The 22706-nt window shown below is 36.1% G+C and overlaps 1 protein-coding gene across 1 annotated transcript in view; it reads right to left on the bottom strand.

Annotated features, from left to right (window-relative positions):
• PTPN4 (protein tyrosine phosphatase non-receptor type 4) overlaps positions 1 to 22706 on the bottom strand; it is a 125230-nt gene that overhangs the window by 17388 nt on the left and 85136 nt on the right. The window contains exons 13-20 of the mRNA XM_086615921.1: positions 21402 to 21470; positions 14162 to 14296; positions 12728 to 12886; positions 7563 to 7722; positions 4487 to 4570; positions 4345 to 4401; positions 2804 to 2960; positions 1132 to 1298 (exon numbers count right to left, since the gene is read on the bottom strand). Coding sequence (XP_086472047.1) covers positions 1132 to 1298; positions 2804 to 2960; positions 4345 to 4401; positions 4487 to 4570; positions 7563 to 7722; positions 12728 to 12886; positions 14162 to 14296; positions 21402 to 21470 — 988 coding nt within the window. The remainder of the gene's footprint in view (positions 1 to 1131; positions 1299 to 2803; positions 2961 to 4344; positions 4402 to 4486; positions 4571 to 7562; positions 7723 to 12727; positions 12887 to 14161; positions 14297 to 21401; positions 21471 to 22706) is intronic.

Below are 22706 nucleotides of genomic sequence, written 5' to 3'. Positions count from 1 at the left end.
TATAGGCATCTATCTACATTGCAGTTGTTTCACTTCCCGCCCCCCCCCCCCCCCCCCCCCCCCCAAGATGTCCTTCTGTATTTCAATAACTGTGAATCAAATCCTGGGCTACCTTGTGCTTTTCCTGCACAAAATCTCCTCTGAGAGGTTCCTGCCCTCTCACGCCCCAGACATGCACTGCCACAACCCTTCTGCTGAGAACAGTATCAGTGAAATGATCCAGGTTCAACAAAAAGCACTTTAAAAACTTCTAAACATCGAACCTGCTTGTGAAACTGAAAACGTATGATTAAGGAGGATTTTTAAATCACTTTTATATAAAAGAAAGAAAAGATTTTCTCAAAGTAAATTCTACCAAAGTTCTCAAAGAATAGTATATATTTTAGAAATGTATGTTGTAATACATAATGCTAGCTCTCCATTTGGCAAGGAATTCACAGAATGCACTGCTGTGTTTTACACACCTACTGCTTCCTGCTTTAAGTCACTTGATCTCATGCATTACAGATGGAATATCACCACGGCACGAGTTCGTGCTAAAGACAGACTACGGCTATCAGCAGCTTAGGACCCCACAGGAAGTGTACTGTTCTTTTGAAATATGTCAAAAAAAAAAATCAACTATTTATAAAAGACATTGTTACACTAAGCCTTAAGATTAGGGTTGGATTTTTCATTGGTAATTTTACCTTCCCTCATTGAGATTGTCCATAAGATGTCAACAGCTCAGCTGTCATTCCGTTTCTACAGTAACTTAGATACGGAATGAAGGTCTGCGTACACAATACATATGTTGGTATACGTTTTTCAGTCTTTATCTCTATGAAAGTATTTTATTAGCATAGGTCCCTGATAACCACAAAAAACTGTAAGTAATCAATAAAGCTATTTATAATGAACAACATTAAAAATTAGCATTAGGACTATTCTATGCCATAAATTTGCACATACAATACAAGACTGGATTTATTATTTTTTTTTAATTTATTTTTCTTTTGAGTGGGTAAGGCACTTGTTTTGCTAAAAGATGCTGACTCTACTGAAATATAACTGAAATCTGCTCTGCTTAAAATAATTACTATCCCAAAAGACCTTGAACACGCACACAGCTACAGGCAACATGGTACTCACATCGAACTGAGCCAAAACAGTTCCAGTGATAAGCCCCTCGGCTAGCTGAATCATGGATTCCCTCAGAGCATTATCATCTTGATGGACACCATCAAGTGGAGATTTCTCAGGGATGTACTGGAAGTCAGGCTCGCTCTCCAGCTTCTCTTCCACAACATCATAGACAGCTAAAAAATAAAGGTATGAATGCTCTGACTGAACATGCTGTTTGGCAAGTAAAGTTAACTCTAAGTAATTTATTTAAAGCAGCAAAAAAGACAAACGTTTCTCCTGTAGAAAAATCCACATTTATTAACACTGATTCGAGTCCCCATCAGCAAGCGCAAGTAGCCTTTACTGATCACTATAATCCATGACAAAACTATTTCTTTTGTTTAACTGTAATTTTACGTGAAAACACATCCCTGCTAAAATTGTGATCAAAACTCATGTTATACCCTACTTTGTCCAATGTAATCTCAGATTCTCATATCATGCCTCTGCAGTCATTACAGTTGCATTTACATTTTTACTTTTAATTCACTTTGAACTGATATTAAGCTTCAGTAATTAGGGCAAGATGCACAGACCACTTGAGAAAATGGCATTGATATATGTCATTATAATGTTATCAATGCTGCACAAGTGCTCTGCCTATAAACCAACTGAAAATTAATATGCATCTTCTACTACACGTAACAGAGACATACGCTGTTCGAAAGCCTGTTTTTAAATGACATCCCATGACCATGGAGGAGGAAACTGGCAACTCCTCACTTCTACAACTCAAATGTTTTCATCCAGAATACAAAGATAATCAACACACAAGAGGAAACTGTTTTAGTAAATTTGTAAACAAAGCTAACAATTTTATCTGAAAAAGAAAGTAAGCACACAAAAGCTGCAAGAGAACTTACACACAGAATGAGAGCACAACTAAGTGGGGAGTGCAAACAAGTGAATAAAGAAAAAAAATTGTTTATTGAGGTGGCTGAGGTCCTCTCCTAAAGTAATTTCAATTATTCCGATTAAACATCATTATTTTTCATTTTGCTTTTTCCTCTGCAACTGTACTATAACTGGGATGTGCAGCAGAATTAAATCCAGTGACCATCTGCTGGCAATGCTCCAATAGTGCATTTCACAAATATATTGCACAAGCTGTTATTCAGACTGCATTTATAGCACTTTCCGCTATTAAGCCTCCTCAGGTAGAAATATTACCAGTTGTTCTGGATTGTTTTAAAAACATATGGAAGGATTTTGCATATATGGACCTCCAAAGTCATCCAAACACTGGGTATTTGGTGAGAGTTTTTTTGTTTGTGTTTGGTTTTTATTTTCCTTAAGGGAATAACAGCAATCTCAGAAGCTGCATTCAATATACATATAGCTTTCTGGACATTTTTATCAATAAGAGTGAGAATAAAATTTAAATTAGCTCTCTGTTAAAAATATTTGATCTGTGACTTTCCTATTAATTTTCAACACTAAGTTATGCACAGGTCCTTAGAGTATGGGATTGATCAAGATTTGTGCAATACATTGTGTTGTTGCAATTCCTTTTCAAGCAAGGGAGTTCGTTCTTACAAAGATGTTAAGCATTCCATCTAAGGAGACAAAACGGAGGTTGGAAGACGAAAGCAAGGCATGGATTTATTTTTTTAATTACTATTATGTACAAATCACTCACCATTGGGTCGAACTAGGAGCACAAGTTCCCCTGAGTGTCTCTCACAGCTAGCTTTAATAAACATAACAACTTGATCATGGGTATGTTCTGCTATATCCCTGCCGTTAATCAGTACAACCTGGTCCCCTTCATTCAGACGAGGGACACAGAGATCAGCCTGCAAAGTTGGGGAAAAGAAAATAATTTAAAAAAATATATAAAATCTGTAAACCAAGTCATTTCCAATTTCTCGCCTTAAAATAGTGACTTAAAATAACGAACCTTGGAGACTTGAATCCTAACAGCCTAGTTGCTATGGTGGCTGCATTGTATTCAAATGATAAATTTAAGCATCACACAATACATAAGACAGTGCCATTCACATGAACCAATCAATTTGCAACTGGGAGGTGACTGTCACTGGAACATGTCTTTCCGCAGCTGTTACTCCACTCCTATGGTTGAAGTAGAAAGCTCCTTTCTTTGAATTACATTTTGTATGGGCAATTAAAAAGCAGGATGTTCTTATCTTTGAAGGGAAGGAAGCAACATGGCAAAGCCTTGTCCAAATCAATTTCACAGGCTTAAAAGTTTCAGGTGCGAAATATCGCAACTGCAGTGACAAGAGTAAGACAAGGACCAAAGACAATGCACAAATCCCAGTAGTCCCAGAAAGAGAAATCAGGTAATAGAAATCATTATTATAACCATAGTCTAAACATCGTTGCAGAAGAGAAAGCACATGCCATCTCCAAATATCTTCTCCTTAGACAGTGGATGTTTAAAGCATTCAGCCAAAATTCATGTTATTAAATCTTTCAGGATAATACTTGATATGGGCAAGAACAATGCTCTTGGCAAACATTTTAATAGTTTCAAATTGTCAAAACAAACAAACAAAAAGCTGTACTACTTAAATGTCAGCAAATAAAGAGTTCACTCTACTCTAAAAGGTATAAAAACAGAGCTGACTCCAGTCAGCTGAACACCAGGTCAGTATTTTTGTCAATCGACTGACAAAATATTGTGCCTAGTCTGAAGACACTATTGATAGTCACTAAACACCAGTAACAACAGACAATCAGACCTGATGAATGATTCATGATGTCTGATTTTAATCTAAATCTTGGCTTTAGTCAGCTACATCTGTCACTAAAATGAGATTTGCTATTTCAGTTATTTTTAACACACTAAAAGACTCTTCCAATACATAATTTATGTGAAATTATATGAATGCCTGTATTTAAAAAAAGTAATAAAGTAAATGTGTTTTTAGGATTACACAGCTTAAGAAATAGTGCATACTGAACATCTGTAACTCCCTGTAATCTTCAGGAAGTGAATTTTCTTTCAGTAAGAAAAAAATATTTTTAAGGGTTGAAGAACTTTTAATAATATGTTATGCGGCCCCATCAAATTCTTACTGCACATAATTTGCTTTGTTAGGATAATGTTATAGCACAAACTGTTTTCATAGGCAACTACAAAATAATTTGCTGTTTTGAATACATACTTCAAGATATACAGATATTGCTACCAAGTTTGGTTTTTTGATAACTTACAGGTGTTCCTGGAGCTACCCTGGACACTATTACCGGCATCTTCTGATCATATCCACCCTTTAAAAACAAATTAAATTAGTAATAAGTCACAAATGTCAGAAAATAATCTTAACAGACATGAAGGGAATAGATGTACTGTTACCTTTACATTGAAGCCAAACCTTCCATTTTCATCTGGTTTCATTCTGATCATAACGAGATTGTCATGGGGGACACCACCATTGGGCTAGCAAACAAAAAATATATTATATTAATATATATTTTGTTCATAGTTGAACTTTGAGGATATTGTAGGTGGTAATTTTGCAGTTTCCTCACCCAGTAATTGCTTCTGGACACTTGAGAAAGCATCAAGTAACAGTACAAATGTCTTATCTTGAGTTTTGCATAGATGGGAAAAGTTACACATTTAAAAGACATAACTAAGTTAAAAGTGTGTTCTGTCAAAGTAAGCTCAAAGTAAGAAACAGTATTAGAAAAGACTAATTGGCTTCAAGTAGACTTAGGAAAAACAGTTTACTAAATGGGAACTCCTTAAATTCATTCTAATTAAGACCACAGTGAAAAACCTGCTCTAAGAATGTAATATGAAGAAAAATAAGGTAAATTGAAGGTACGCTTTTGTTTCGATTAACAGCAATATGACAGTAGTAAGGAAGGACAAGTTTGGCAACAAAATCTTGGTTCCATGTCCCCTATTCCATTTCCAATGTAGTGGACGATGAGGTGTGACACATGCTCTGCACTGATCAAGCTCTGGCAATTTTAGCTGCTTGCTTTCTGGTTTCATTCTGATCACAACACCACGTTAAAGGAACTACTGATAAATTGGGGAGTACTAGAAACTTTTTTAATCAGGAAAAATCAACTTAGTGCCATTGAGGTGATTTTTAGTTTGTTCCCATCAATATTTATTTCACAGACTCAACATTAGCTAGTATTTTTATAGTTTCTATAGTGAGGATGTGAAGTGTTATTAAAGAAATTTGTTTCAAGGAAGTTTTCAATGTTACCAATTACAGGCAAAACATAAAACTCATATTCAGAGATGAAGAAAACGAAAAACCAAGAGCAAACATTTCTATATGTAAGAAAGTTCAAAAACTTGCAAATTCAAAAACTTTCAAGTTCAAAAACTTGCAAATAGGTAAAAGAAGTCTGCTCAACTTGGCTCATAAAAAGTTAACTCAATTCCAGGTGTTTTAAGCTCTTGGTTAAAACAAAAAGTCCCTGTAAACACATTCATAGTAATGAAAAGATAAAAAATTTGAGGAAGGAGGTAAAAGTCACAACATAAGAGATGTTAATGAGAAGGAAGGGTGCTTAGGACGCCTGATGACATGCCACAATCATTTTAGCTTATGTTCACTGACATGGGAGACCAGACTCACGTTCAAGTGCTCACTTACAGCATTTTGGTAACTTTTGTGCCACTGCGCTCCCCAGACAAGGAAGGAATAATAATTTCCTGCATTAACAGGCTATTTTGAGCAGCAGTTTATAATGAAAAACCTGAAGAGAGCACTGTGTATCATCATTAACCTGTTTGATGGAAAGGACTCCTGGTCACACCTGTTTTCAAATACTTCTGGACATTCTCAGACTGGATACTTAGGGACTGCAGATGGAATAAAAAGTTGTCATTCCCATATGTGACCTACTCCCTTTCTAAATAGGCTCTCTATACATACAACAGACAACGGAAATTTAATAGCTAAATGAAGTCAAAATGGTGAGAGGTTTTCCTTATAATATTTGAGATAGAGCAGCAGAAGAGACTTCAGTGGTGCAGGAATCTGAAGTGCATTCTGGTCAGAAAAGCAACTTTGGAAAAAAAAAAAACAGATTCCAAACCCTAAATTTATTATTTCACAAAATTTCAGAGTCGTGCTGCGTTCCTTCTCTAATACCCAAATTAAAAAGCCATCAGCAGACCAAATTAGATCTTCAATTACAATAGTGTACTGCCTTAAGTGAGGCCCAAATGTGGCCCATTGGACCACAGCAAACAATCACACTGACAATGCACAGGTAAAAAAGAAACTCATTCTCAGAAGCTGTGTTGGTTTTACAGAACTAAAAGGAGTTAAAAAAACAACTGAAAGTTACTTTTGTCCATTTAGTAAAGATAACAATACAGAGCAGAAAAACTTGAGGAGTAGTATTATCTTTCAAAACAGAACATTACCGTAATATGACTCGGGTAAGCACTGACAGAAGAAAAAGCTGTTAAAAATTCTGTTTCATTATTTAATTAAGGCAGAATTTTTTACAACATTCCCAAAATGCTCATAAATTTACAAGTTTCACTTTTGCATGTTTTATTAAAACTCCAGCTATGAAATTAAACATGGGGTTTATGGGAATCTGAACTCTGTAACAAGGCCTGAGAGAACACCCTAGGCTTAGAGTTCAGAACGCAAATAAAAATAAACCAAAGGCATTTCTCAAATATCAATTTTGGGAGCTGACTCATACTTTTCAATGATTGAGGTTGGCAAAACTGTTTACACAGTATTTGCTACAGCTGCATGTTAAACAGTTATCCCATCCTGCAAAACGTTTCTTGTCCCACATCAGTATAAAACCAAAAACCATACGAAAACTTCTGGAAGGCCAAAAATCACAAAAACGGTCAGTGAGATCTCACCTCAGTCAGACAATAATCAACTGACTAGCTTACTCATCCAGCATGTGCTTAAGCGTGGAAAAAGAACTTATGCTCAGATTTTTACATTTCTTGTCACAGGTCTCTTGGTAGACTCTCTTTCTTGGAAATTCTGAAGAGAAAGAAATGCAGCCACAGATTCAAGAAGCCTTTCCTGACAAAACTGCTCTAGAAGCTGGTAGGCATTTTTTGTTTAATTTTTTTGATAAAAGCTGGATTAAACACCAGTGGTAGTGTCTGCAATGCCTTCTTTAAAATTGATGGTAAATGACTCCTCAAATAAGAGGTTAGTTAGAAATTTCTGCATGTGCTGAAAAGCTCATGTTCAAAACATTCCCCTATCCATCCCAACGCAGTCATTTGATCACAGCTGACAAAGAACTGCTCTAGCAGATGCTAAAAATAGCAGGAGCTAGCAGAGACATGGAAACGCAGCAACGTAATGCACAAACACAACAACTCTCTGAAATGCATCAGAACCAAGCTCATGAAAAGTAGGACCATCATTCTGATAAAAAGCAGAATGGTTAAACTGGACCCAAAAACTCACTGTGGATTTTTCAGGTGATGCAGGAACATCAAACGTTTCATTAATATGGTTATCCAGTTCTTGCTGCGAGTGTGAATGATGAATTTGGTTCCAACTGTTCTTTTTAAATTGTTTGGGTGGTAACGCAGGAGGCTGCCCATCTATAGGAGTCTCTTGAGATCTAAATACCAAAATAGAAGTATGAAGTGGAATGATCATGAGATATTGACAGTTCTTTCAGGGCTCCAAGCAAACTGAAAATGCTAGAAGAAACTCAAGAGTTTGAGAGCTGAACATCTCTATGTATTTTTAGCATCTCAAAAACGTACTGTTGGTGGAATATACTGAAAGTGTATGGTTGGACATATTACTGCTTTCTTCTTGACAACCAACTGTACACAGGAACAGCAAGTTCATCTTTTGCACGACTCTTTTTTTAAATGGTTTCAACATTCTTAATCTACTTTACATTGGAATATTATAAAATTTGCTGTGTTTATACTCTTCACTCTTTCTTAAAAAGAAATTATTTCTAAAATAGGTATGTCACTAATGTTCTGCTCAGTAAGAAAATCAATTAGTTTGCATCTTTAATGTCTGTAATTTAAATCTTAAAAATAGACACAAGCAGCATAATAAAGTGCTCCCACACTAGTTTTTGGCTTTTGATCTACAAAAGGAGGAGTGCAAGCTGAAAACAACTCAACTGTCCCCCTGCATTTACTTGAAAAGCCCGTTGGAGATGAGTGTTAAATTTTAATTTTTTAATTTAAAACTCTGTGTATACATTTCAAGAGAACTTTGGTTTTTTTTCCCTTCTCTTGAACACATCCCCCTTTGAAACATCTGTAAAAATGGCACTCATCACATGCATTTTTTAGTTGTGTTTTAACACCATTACTGAAGATGAAATAGCAGAAAGTTCTATTTCTGGTTTAGATTTGCATGTACTCTACTGTAGGTTAATAAAAATGTTCTCTGTGTTTATGTATAATATGGATAATTTCCTTTATTAGTCCTTTTGGAATAAAAGCTTAACTGTATAATTTGTATTACATAAATATATGATTCACCTTTCATTATATGGCTTTACATTTACGAATTAAGAAGAACATTGAGAGGCCTAAAAGGGCAGTTAGCACGTAGTTCCCATTAACTCGGTTTGAATGCCAGTTTCTAAATACCAGTGAGGATACATGCCTTCCTCCTCACCAACCACATTAAAAGGTGCTATTAAGTAATTTAACGACTTATGACAACAGCCCACTGATACTAGTGGCAAATGCAAAAACCACCAAGAATGAAGTTACAGGTTACAGCTAAATCTAAAGAGAACGCTACCACCACCAATGGATGCCTCCGTTCTTTCTTCCACCTGCACCCACGGCCCCTTCCCTGAAGTGCTCTGGTGCTCCTCCCTTGGCTAAGGCGACTCACCAAGCACGCCAAAATACATCGACTTTTTGGGCAAGCCTGGGTAGCTCTCTGCTGGTTCAACAAGGTGAACCCCTTCATCACAGGGTCGGCCGTAGCACGGGGAGGTAAGCACACTCCCAGAAGCCAGAAACAGGACACTGCCCCTTTCGTTACCAGTAAGCTGCAGCAGTAACTCATAGCATAACATCCCTCTGAAAAGCACGGGTAACCATGTGAGGACCACTGTCCTACTGTATTTAACTGGTCTAGCCACAGTAAACTGTTAGGAGGGTAAGACTCTCATTATAAGACAGCACAGCATTTCAAGTGGCTGCAAGTTAGAAAACCTAAGGCACACATCAAATTCTGTGCCGTATAATTTGCTTCTACACAATTAAAGAAAGGCAGATCGCAGATACGTGTTTTCAAATAAAAACAAAAAAAATCAGATCGCAATTGTCTACAGTGATTTCAAACAAAGGATGAAGCTCTTTCAAAAAGCATGAAAATTGCATGGGAAATGGAACACCTCACTTTGAAAAACCACTCGTTTTTCATTTCAATTTTAAAAAATTTAGATCATTTTCTTAGGAAAAAAAAATGATAATTTTTTTGTCAAGTGTATGAAAACAGTACACTTGAAATGATCCTAATAGTATTTTTTCTGTATGTTTTTGCTAAATTTCGACCTTCAGAAAATAATTATTTTTCATGCAGTGTTAAAAGAAAAAAGTACTCATTATTCAGTATCTGATGTCTGAGGAACCTCACGTTCAAAACACACTGGTGAATAAAAATAATATTTCTTAACACTTTTCAATATACGCAGCCGTAAAAAAAGAGCATATCAATAGTATATTTTATTTTTCAGGATAAGCAGCTTTTCTAAACTCATTTTTGTGGAGAAAGGAAAATATGATGATTGTGAACATTTGCAAAACCAATTTAAGGGAGCTATAAATTATGTGGACATTGACTTACAAAGGTCAGTCAGAGCTTTTTAACCGCCTATATATTCATTGAAGTCTGGCCAGCACAGATTATTCAGTCTTTTAAGTGAAGGGCAATATAGTTATGTATTTTCCTGCAAACAATTACTCCTGAGAGTTTTAAACGGAATAAAAAAGGAACAGAAAACAAGTAGACACACAAAAGAAGTCATTCCAGCAAGGAAAAGATGGGATCTTATGTTTGACTAGATGTCTGTACATACATGACAACAAACACAAATAAATTCCTGCTGAACATGCAACCTTACAGAAAAGCTTTGAAAAGTTACTTAAATGAGCATTTTAGGAGCTGCAATGCAAGTACTGTAATATATTAGCATAATGAATTGTGAGAACTAACAATCAAGCCTTGGGCAAAAACTTCATTGCTTTATATTTGCCCAGTCAGCTTTGAATTTCCTTAGGAATGCTTAGACAATGGCAGTGAAAGCAGCCTATTTTGCAGGCAAAGCAGCTCTCTGTTACTACATTCAGCAATTTACATAATAATAAAATAACACTCAAACCCTCCCACTGACAAGCTTTGAGTATTTTTGTTACAGATATCCGGTCTGACCTTTTAATATATTTAAAAAGTTTCATACACACCCCCATACATTTATTAAACTAAAGACATATCAAGTGCTTTTGAAATTTAAGGTATAATTACCGCAGGGAACTACACGCAGAAATCTCTCAATTTACTTTTGAATAGCACATGCAGATGAAGAAAAAAACATGGAATTAAAGGTTGTATTAGGTAAACTGTAATATCCCAAACTGCACTGAAACTCTGATTTATTTTGCTATTTTGACTCCAAACCCAGCGATCACTAAACTTACTGCCTGTCAGGCTGGCCCCTCTGACTTTCTTACATATGTAAATTTGATCGAGAAATAAAAATCCCCAACAAATTGGCAGATGGACTACTCAAATCTTTTCACTCAGAAAGGTTAAACTGTCTAAGAAATAGCTTTTTGGACTGTAAAACAATACCTTTTTAAGCTAATATGAACCTCATGACTACTACTTTCTTTTGTAAATGTCAGATCTTGAATCAATAACAGCACTTGAAACTTTCAGAAGACCCTAATGGGGTTCATGCATTTTTGACAGTCAACGTCCTTATTCTTAAAAATATCTTATGCTAGATATCTATACTGGGAGATTAAATTCCACTTTTAAGCTTCCAACAAGGGGAAAAACAAAACCCAAATCTTAGTGATAGAAAAGCAATAGTTTTTTTCTGCTTGGGCAAAATCATGAAACAGAACAGCCATAGTTGCTTAACTACTTTATAAAACCACTTCCTCTCTTTTTAAGACTCATTTCTATGGTGACTTACACAAGAAATCAGGTATTAAATAAACAAAACTCAAGGACACTCAGAGACATCTTTTACAATTGAACTTAAAGGCATTTGAATAAAAGAGAATATTTAAGAGTTGTGCTTACTTCACTGTATCACTCTACCACTCAGTAAGTGTTTCTCCTGAGTTTAGTTGGAAGTCTTGGAACAGAAAGAACCTGACCCTATGTGACCTCTGTACAGCAGAACTCCAATATGAGAAAAGACTCACAAGTGTTCCAGTTTTGAGACTCCCTTTGCCACGTGAATAGGTTACAAAAGCCCGTCCAAAAAAGGGGCTTTTATATTATTAGGCCAAGTTACTGTTTTATAACTCTGAAAGCTAAACAGCTCGCTGATGGTCAAATTATAACTACTGCACCTTATCATAAAAAGCACTTTGTATTATTTTACAAAACTTTAAAAATTTTCTATTCTATTTCCCTCCCCAAAGTTATGCACAGTTGTTAAAACTGAAGATACAGTCCAAGCAAGGTTTTCAAATCGTGTTGAAATACCTTCCTAATTTTTCCTGAGACACACAATTTGCTTATAAACATACCATTATGTATGTGCTATTTTATAGTTCTCAAATGGTTTTGAAACTGTTTGCACAACTGCCTTGCTAACAGAGATTATACAAAATTATGAGGGCAAGTTTAGCACTACATGTATAGCTACACATAAGAAGGTATAGTGGCAGAATTAATAAGGTGTATATTGTGCACTTTTTCCCCTCAATTAATCTGTACTCTTGCCATAAATTACTGAGTATTTAAAATCTTTAAATAACTCAATGATTTTTGTCTGTCATCCTTCTGGACTTAATACATAATAATAGTTTTTTATTTTGCCCACTATAACATAGTGAACTTACAGTATCAAGAATACTCGGCATAACAGCAAAAAAGCCTGATAGTGCCATCTTAAAAAAGTAAAGATACACTCTATTGCAATATACAAAACGTACTAGGAACCTCAGAATGCTGGGATGCTAAAAAGGTATTTTGGTTATGTAGTTTGTAAAGCTCATGCGTAATTTTGTGCCTTGACAAAAAGCAAAATTCTCAAACTCAGGGGAATTAAAAACTTTTATTGCAAAACAACATACCTCAGTTCCACCAAAAAAATAACTTTTACTTCCACATCCAGGCACTGATGGTCACATTACAGCAAACCCACACTTTGGGTGGGCGGGGGAGGTACTGTAATCCGGCACCAGGAACATGTCAGATATAGGTCTTTACTTCTGTATCATTTAACTTTCAGGAGGATCTATACTAATACTCCCTAAACAACTGCCACCTTTTTATTAGATTTTCTGTCTCTCCCTGACCCAAACATTTAACACTAAATTCTTAATGGCAAAGATTTCTGATTTCTCTTCAGAAGCCCTGCATGCTACCATGTAATAATGACCAGCTGAACTTACGGTGATGATTCCAGTATGATGCTATTAGCTTGGGTGGAAGATGGAGATCTGTGATTGACAAATACGTCACTTGGGGAAGTGTGAACTACATGGTCCACTAAATGTCCGACTGATGAGGGTCGTAACCGAGCTCCTTCTTGAGTAAAGGCAGAGTTGCGACTAAGCAGGAAAGCACAGCAGCACAACATGAAAAAAATATTGTTATTAATCTATGTTTCTTACACCACTACAAAGGAATGCTAAAAGAATTATCCCCTCTCAGTGCAAGGCATATGTTCGTATACCTGTTTTTATTAAATAATTTAAGGTTTTGAAATCACTGAAACAATTATGTTGTCAGATCAGCATATTTCATAATTTTCTTTTTAAAAGTGTTCAAATGTTATTTTCATAAACACTAAATGGCTAATTTATTTATTTATTTTTATTTAAAAAGCCTGAAAGCATTATGGTCCAACGAACAGGCTACTAGACTGACAGTCCGGTCAATGAGAAGAAAAATTAATCCCCAAGAAGAAAAATCCTGGCTCTGTTCATGGCAGAACTTAACCTGAATTCATTAAGATGAACGTTTTATCCCCTGTATCTTCTCCTAGAAGGATCATAAGCTTTGCACTGAGATTCTTATCAATTCTGTGACCCAAATTTTTCCCATTTGAAAACTAGCATAGTGACATTGGCATCTTTCTTAAAATGCTCTGAAACACGTGTGATTAAGCTATGTTATGCTAAAAGCATCATTATTACACAATTTTTACAATAATTTTAAATGCTACAGATATTTGCAACAACAGCCTTTAGAATAATATCCTGCAATGCCACAGAACCTTAAGACCTTCTGGTTAATGCAACACAAAACTGGATAATGTCAATTCTTAAGCCAGTTGCAGTAAACTGACAAAACTGGTTATTTTCCAAAAGAAATCAGGAATGATTTTGCACTAACTGTAAACAGACAACAGAAAGCTCTATCATGTCAAAAGAGTGAGCTTTGAAAGGAAATGCAGAAAAACTGAGGGGAATAAACCTGAAAGGATTTCTGAATAAGTAATTTTCCCCCAGTGTTTTAAGAAGTGGTATTTAAGTATTATTAACCAGAATCAATTATTTCTAAAATATCACATGGATTTTATTATCAGGTTTTTTTTCTTAGCCAAATTAATAATTTACTTTTAACCGTGCTTGAGAAAACTCAAGCTCTCAAATTTAGGGTAGCATGCTATATCTGACACTTTTTATAGGTTGAGTGAGAAGCACCTAAACTTCACCTCCAAACAGTTTCTCTTATCTGGAGCCAAATGTTCCAGAGAAGCACTCAACACAATCTGTGAAATTATTTGTCTCCATAATGCATTAATCCTTTTATTACAGAAGTAGGTCATTCCCATTAAAGGTACAGTCACTTCCAGGGAGAGAAGATTCGATGCTACTTACTGATTCGGGGTTCCAGGTGGAGACCGTGATGGTAGACTCTGTGTTTCCAACCTATCATCAGACAGTGAATTCCTACTCACTACTTCCCAGTCCATCCCACTCATTAATTTCCGTGCCAAGGGTTTACTGGGGGATCTGGAAGAAGAAAGTAAAATGACTAACCAAAAATTATATGAGGTAAGAACAAAATTACATAAAATTCACCACAAGAAAACTGTGGATGTTCTATCACAGGAAACTAAATTATACAGATGAAAGGAAATATAATAATGCAAAACTATATTTAAATGAGCAGCTCTGTATTTTCTCATTATATTGTACTTCATTTTCTGCACTTTGTAGAACATCAATGATATATAGTCATAAAATACTGTTGGCTGGGAAGGAGACCGGCAAGATGGAAGAGGAACCCACTAAACTTCACTGGGCCTTTCTAATGCCTCAAAGGGAATCTGTCTCCAATAGAATGGTCAGAAAGGTCTGAACTTAACAATGAAAAAAAAAAAAACCACAAACAAACAACACACACACAAACAATGAAAAAAACAAACAACAAAACAAAACACACACAAAAAAACCCCAAATCCAAAAAAAAACAACAAAAAAACCCACAACCCAAAACAAAAAAACTCCCCCAAAACCTGTAACACAACTACTCAGCTACTGCAAGAAAAATGAACCAGTGGAAACACCAGCCCAAAAAAAACTCCCCAAGACTTTGGAGAACCGAAAGTGGGGTAACCATCAACATGGCCACAGAGCTGCTGGGTTTTGTTTACCGATCAGGGATTTCCATCAAGGTGACATGCTTTCTTCCAGAATACATTTTGCCATCTGTAAGGCAGAAGCATTCATCCTATTTAAACGTCTTCGTGGAGAACCAAACTTCACTTGGTTTTAACGCCAGAAACGTCCTTCAGGTTAAAGGTCATTACTACCAGTGTTTTTGTACAAAAGGAACTGTATTTTCTACTGGTTGCCCTTTCGTGATATTAAGGAAACTTTTTCTTATCACTGTCCAGTCTTTGCAGGATACCTACCAATCCCTTTCTGCTGTTTCTTTCACCTATTTCTTAAGCACAAACGTGACCATACTTGCAATCTCTCATGAAATACTGTATTTCCTTTTTATACTGGAAATCATCAAATGAATCATCTAAGAGTTGTGGTTGTTTTTTTCTTAGCGTGACATGCTTCTTAGATGGTTCGGTTATCCTGTGACTAAACACACCCAGACTTTTGCTGTTTGTTTTCAACTGAAAATTCTTCAGCCAAAAGCGAAAATTCTTTTAAACAATCCTTAAGTGTCCTGCATATTTTGCATTACCGGGTTTTTACTTTACTTCTACTACTTGCATGGTGATATATAGTTCAAATTTCTCCTCTGTCATTACCCAATCCTCTTGTGTTCCAGTGATACCTCAATTTCATGTCTCTCTTGTGCCATGATCATTTCATTCCCATTTGCCTTTATATTCTATCACTATACTCTTTTCTACTCTCCAGCTTTGCACAACGAGGTGACAACATATTTTTGTATCAGCATAACTCCGGCATGTCTTTCACCAGCTCCATACGCCCATATCACAAAATAACTTCTGCCTTTGCTGTCCTTGGGACACACAGTAACTGTTCTTTATCTTCATCGTTATCACCTTACTGATTTACTGAAAGTGCAAGTCCATAAAAACTTTGAGAAATAAAGGAACTACCCGCATACAAATTACCTCCCTGAGTTACAAACACATTTTTGTTTCTCACGGAACTTAAAACTCAATGCAAGTCACCACCTTAAGACCACCTCGATATCATCAAAAAAGGCTACAGCAATAACCAAGCAAGCATCATATTGAATAATCTATCTTCACTTGCAGAAACACATAAGTCCTGTTGATGTCAACAGTGTTTGTTTGATACTAAAGGAGTGGTGATCTGTGTGTGAAGGGTTTATTTTTGGTTTTACATCCCCAAGTAGTTCTGAACATGTATTGTGTGCTAGTTGCTGCTCTAAAGACTTACTGAATAACAGCTGAAAAATTTCAGACAGTTAAGCAGGACGGGCTATTCTAAATACTACTGTTTCAGGTCTTATTCCACCTGGGAAAAAAAAAAAATCTAATAGCATATTGATACTTGAAATCAGGGAAAATACCAACTATTTAATTCCTGAGGAAAAAACACTTGCAGATTCTTAGAAAGTGAAATTCTTCACTATATTTAAGCAGTATTAATTTGATTTAAAAAGTAATTAGCTTGATATAATATCAATTAAATAAATATTTCAATTTCTGTAATTTGCTTCACATGTGAGCAACTCAAGCCACTCAGATGTTTTTCTTCACACACATAGTAAATTAGAGCAGTTCTGAACAGGTAAAATTACAAGAAACCAGCAGAACTTAAACACATGCCCAACATTATCCGTTCACTATCACTTTATTAATCAAAGCCATCATTAGCTAGGTGTTGCTGACAGCACGCTTACAGCCAGCAGATTAGCACCAAGAGCCAACTCTGCCAAGAGAGGGATTCTACTAGCCAGAGAACGGGCTGAGAAAAAAAACTGCACAGGAACATAATAATACATCCAGTGCTAAACTGGTTAAATACAGGACTGCAGACATAGTATTTTCTGACAGATATATAAAGGCAGCTGTTGAACCTTACTTACCTTCAGTGAAAAAGCAACAAGTGGAATATAGGAAAGTTGGTACTGTTTGGGTTTTTTTTTGTTTTTGTTTTGTTTTTGTTTTGTTTTGTTTTGCCTTTTTCTTTTCCTTCAAATGCGCAACAACAGTGAAAAGACACTATCTTTGCCTGTATAAAACTAATTAAATCACAAGGAGAGACACAAAAGTATACAGGCAGAGGATAAAAACCAATCCAAGTTTTTCCAAAAACTAAATTCTTGATTGCTTCAAAAAAGAGCCACTGCATTATATCTTAAGTCATAGCTTCTAACTATATTTTTGAGAGCTTCCTCAATCTATGCCACTAATGAACATAACTCTAAAATGAGAAGCATCGCTTTCTTACCTATCAAAAAGTGTTAAGAAAACTCACCTTTTACTGTGCATAGGGTCTCGTCTTTCAGAAACAATACCTTACTACCACGATAAACAGCTGCAGCGTTTATCAGCAAAGGTTCGTTTCAATTATTTTATTAACAGCTCTAACCTCACAGTCCCACCCACTCATGTTTGTTGCCTCCATTTCCTGTCTTTGCAGAAATTTCAAAGAAAAAATTACCACACTGCAGCACCGAACTTCTCAGTGCTGTGGCTTTTGATACTAGTTCTCCTTCCAACACTTCTAAATCTAACAATAAGCGATTTTTCACTAGCTTTTAAGATATGTTGTGAAATATTCCTGTGAATTTCTCCTGTATCTCCAATTCCTTACAATATTCAAACAACTTTCTCATGCCTGAGTGCAGCTGAGGAGATGGGAAGCGGGGAGTAAGCTGTAAAAAACTTTTGAAATGCTTTGACAAACTTTAAAATTCTAAATTCCACATTTGTCTGCTTAGTCTGGATGCTGTTATTGCACCCCAGCACCCAGCACTGCTAGTTAACAGAGTAAACAATTTTCAGATTTCATTTTTGGTGTATCTGCAGAGACATTCTTAAAAAATTTTGAATAACTCCTATCTATCAGAGCAGGGAGAGAGAGACCAAAAACTTTTCCTACCCCCAAAATCAAGAACAGTCTTACAAGCTGCGATATTACGTCAAATAAAATAAAAAAAAAACCACACAAAAAAAACCCTAGTAGCAGGGATGATATTCCATAACACAACCACAAAAAAGCTCAGCTACAGTACACAAAAGCTTTTTAAGACAGAATTTGTTGTGTGTCCCACAGCCGAAGTGCTAAATTCTCACAGAAGCTGGGAAAGAAAGAGGGTATTGTTTGGGAACACAGGTGGCAATCTTTTCAATAATTTCTGTCCCCAAAACAACTGTAACCTGGAGCTACAGCCTTGCTTTGTATTTTGACAAGGAGCACAGGGAATGCCTTTCTCAGCAGAACTGGTGACTACTGCTTCAGACTATATGCAAATCTGCAGATACACTACAAATGACCTATGCAGTTTAAAGCAGCTAAGGAATTATTTAATTAACCTGAATAAACGCACGGTTGAAACAAGATTGGATTTTTGGAAACAGAGATTGCAACTTCATGTTAAGGAGTTTGCAAATCCAAATTTGATTGACTGAGATACCCACTCACTATCAGACAACACACAAACTGCCTTCTTTCAGCTCCAGTACACACCATCGGAACTGAACAGAATTAGAATATTTTGTGAGGCTTCTAAGAGAGAACAGTGCTCTTTAGGAAATCTCTCTATTCACGACTTGATTGAACTTTTTTCACTTTTATTATCTACTTTCACTTTTATTATGCTCCTAGGAATTCTTAAGAGTTTTCTTGGGTTGCAAATATCCTGCAACAATTGAGGCCAAGAGAATAGCTGTACTGAAGATTTAAAAAAAAAAAAAAAATCTAAACAACTGCAGCAACGATCTTCTAAATGCTGAAGTTAGTGCTGCATGAAAATTATGAAAACAGCACTACAAAATGTATCAAATTTATTACACTCTTTCACAGAAACATATCTTTTTTTAAATGATTTATGATTGGGGGGAAAAAAAATCCACGAATACTACTTCAGTTAATTTGAAAGTAAAATCCTGAGGACAAACAGCTAAGCCTGCTAATTGTAGGCTGCTTGTTTTAGTCAAACAGCTGTTAAGAAATGTTATTTCCATGTCTTGTGCTCTGTACCTACTTTCCACTCAGTGTACAAAAGCTAAATGATCATTACTTGTGGCAATCACCATTTCCCAACACAGAACAAACAGATCACTCAAACAGCACCTCAATGTAACTATTGGGTGTTACTTTCTCACAATGAAATTATTTGAAAGTTTGCTTAGACAGTATGAGCTCAAATAAGGCAGTTTCTAGTTAGATATTGATGAGAAAATAGAGTGCAAATCTGGATAGCTCTAGAAAAAAATCCTGAAAACACCTTTTTTTAACTGATCTTGAATAAATCTTCTGATGTGGTAATAATGAAAGCAACGGTAATTATTTAATTTTTTTTGTTTCCCCTTCATTCCCAAGAAAGACCTGACTGTAACATTAGCATGCCCCTGGTTTCATAGCAAAAGGCAAGCAACCTCTAGCAGAACTTTCAAAAGGGATCGAAACAAGCCAACTGCTTGACAGCTTAAAAAGCTGGTCAACAACAAGATGACTTTGTCTGAGAAAGACACATTGAGAAAGTGAAAGGCAGGTTCCAGGAACAAAAACCACATTATACCTGTAAAACCTTAAAAAGCACAATTTATCTTCCGTACGGACGCAAAAGGGCTCACATCTACTCGCTATTTCAGTCTGAAATTTAGATGTCTAGAAGATAAAGAATTAAAGATAACATTCTTAGATTAAGCTTCTTGAACCACACAGTGTTCTGGAAATATCTTATATTTCAGGTTTTTTCACTCTTGAAAATACTAAAAGTCTTTAAAATTGAAAATGCATTAATTGCACTCTGTGATGGAAAGGACAGAGGAAGAAACTGTGATGATCTATTTTAAAAGCTTTTTGAGGTGTATTTGGTACAATATGCCATTAATTTCAGTTCACTGACGTACTCATATATGCCTCAGACATTTATCAGTCGGCAGCATTACTAAACAGCTCAAAAGGTGAGGATGAATGCTGTGTTCCTCAATCCAAAAGCAGTAGTGGAAAATAAAATTACTGAGGACAGAAAAGCCAAGTAATTTATTAACTAAAAAAAAGTCAAAAAGACTTGAGAAAACATCAGAGCAATTCTAGCCACGGCTTTCCATTTTATCCAGAGTATATATTACAAAATACAAGTGAGCCCAGCATCACTTGTTCCATTTTGACTCAAAGAGAAGACTGCCATCTACTGAATAAGAGTTTCTAAAATGATAAATATACTCCTCAAAACCAAGTATCGGCTCTCCCTCCATCCTACTTATTTATGGGGAATTGCCAAGTTCAGAGTGCAACAAGGAAAGTAGTTTTTAACTGACTCGTAACTGTCATTTAAATGAATAAAACTCACTTGTCATGGTGTTGAGTCTTCTGAGTACTAAAAAAGCTGCCCCAACTAAAAATCTAACCAGACTCCCAAAGTAAATTAAATAGAGTAAAAAATAATTCTACAGCACACAGAACAAATTGGTCTTACAAAAATCTACCTGTTGTACAAACGTATCACAGCACTTCTGCTCCCAAATCCTTCTAATATGGAGCTGGGTATCTACTGTGTGCCCAGCTAAAAACTCAAATTATAGCATATTGCACAGGGAGAAAGAAGGTGGGGAGTGGGGGGCAAGAAATCAAGGCAAAATTCACCAACGCTCTGAAAAAGTCTTTGCAGGTACTTGAGAAAGGTTGCTGGGCTTGTTACTAAAAGTCTGTGAGCATAAATTTGAACTCCAGAGTTCCTTAAGGGGTAACTGTGCTGAAAGACATTCCTCATCTCAGTAAAACTATAAGCATAAAAAAAAAAGCATGGAGCATGCTCCCTGCTCATAAGGATTCTTGCTATTAATGATTAGAGCAGACTGCCAAACAGATGCAGCACCAGGTTTACTTTTGAATACTGTACCATAATTTCTGAATGAAGAACTAAATCTGTATTGACTGTTTTCTTGCAATCACTAAACCCCTCAGGAGTCTGAAAATTTTTCATAGTCCCTCATTGGGACTCTAGTGATAAAGCTGTTCTCACCAAGACAGACACTCGCAGTGCCTTATTCTAAAGGAAAAGTGTGTACATTTGTAGGTTGTTGTAAGGGATAAAACACATCAAGTAACTCAATATTTTAATGGAATAGCTAGAGATCATTCTTTGCAATAAAGACAGAACAAAAAGGGCTAGTACATGTAAAAACAAACTGCACAGATGGAAGGCAATTCTGAATTTCAAAAATATATAAAAGGGGAAATATTAAAGAATACTTTCATTAACTTTTCTGTCTTAAGATTCTCCCCCATTTCTGGCCGCCCCAAAGAGACATCCTCCCACATAAAAATTAAACTCCTTAATATGGTTAAGTCGAGCCACCAGCAAGTCAACAACAGTTGCTCTCCATTTTACATTTTTGCAAACAGAAAACAATGATCCCATAACATCTTAAAAGATACAAACAGAAGACTTACTGATCCTGTACGAACATAAGTTGCTTACCTTGCAAATACCCTGTCCTTGTTTGCTCTTTCTTTACCATACTGCACAGACTGAACCTCTGTTCTCCCACTGGAAAACAAAACAAAACCAAACCACTAAACGCAACAAACTTGGAATAACAATTTCCTGCTTAAAATTGAACCATCTCAACAACAACAAAAAAATACCTTAAATTCTACTTTCAGTCATGCTGCAGCAATTGTGCTAGCTTCAGTACAGAGTAACTTTTGACAACATTGGGCTAAGAAAGAAGAAGGTGGTCTTTCCCACTAGAGTCTAACTATAACAAAGACCAATTAATTTCAGGCATAACATAAAGCTCTCTCTTCTCTTCCTTTTTCTTCTTATTGAAAACAGTAAGAAAGTTCTGCTTGAATCTTTGGATAACACTTAACACTATAATCTTTCCTGTCATAGCCACAATCAAAAGCTACAGTATCTCCTCTGTACTCCTCCTAAACTATTCCCTGAATTTCTAATAACTTACCTGCTACTTAGTTCAGCAAAATATGGAGAAATTAGAGAAGCACATCAGGATTGTATTCTTCTACACAACTTGTCAAAACCAAGATTAGAACTTAGAACTTGCTGACTTTTCATGTAAGACCAGATGTCTTGTGTCAAATCAAAGATCCTTTATAATATTTCATAATTTCTGTGTTTTTTTTTTTTAAAATACAATCTTTTTTGAGTGTCTATCAGCAGTTAAGAATTGGTGGCGAGATACCAGCAAAACCCCCTCTTGCAGCCACTTTCCCGTTCATAAGTTCATACCAAGAGACAGAGTCAGAGGATACATGTCCTAAAGGATAATGATACTTAAAACTCTGCTCTTTTCTGACCCTCCCAGGAACAGTTACACTATGAAATCAAAGAATAATTAGCTATTTTCACATTCATATTACAGAACTACTGGATATGTGAAGGCTGAAGAAATGGGCCAATTGGAATCTCATGAAATGCAGAGGATGGAAATGCAAAGACCTGCGCTTGGAGAGGAATAACCTCATGCATGGGCTTGAGGGCCAACTGGTTAGAAAGCAGGTTTACTCAACACTGGTGAGACCACATCTGCAGTGCTGTGTCAAGTCCTAGGGCTACTCAAGTCAAGCAAAGGGCCAGAAAGACAAGGAGATGTACAAGGAGAGGCTGAGAGAGCTGGGACTGTTCAGCTTCAGGAAAAGAAGGCTCAGGGGGATGAAGTACGTGTGAACAAATGCCTGAAGGGGGAAGCAAAAAAAGACAGCCAGACTCTTCTCAAGGGAGCCCAGAGACATGACATGAGGCAACGGGCACAAACTGAAA

Source organism: Tauraco erythrolophus, chromosome 8 (genome assembly GCF_009769465.1).
Source record: "Tauraco erythrolophus isolate bTauEry1 chromosome 8, bTauEry1.pri, whole genome shotgun sequence".
In the NCBI taxonomy this organism is placed as follows: Eukaryota; Metazoa; Chordata; class Aves; order Musophagiformes; family Musophagidae; genus Tauraco; species Tauraco erythrolophus.
Note: the sequence above shows the minus strand (reverse complement) of the source record. Positions and strands in the feature narration are given on the sequence as shown.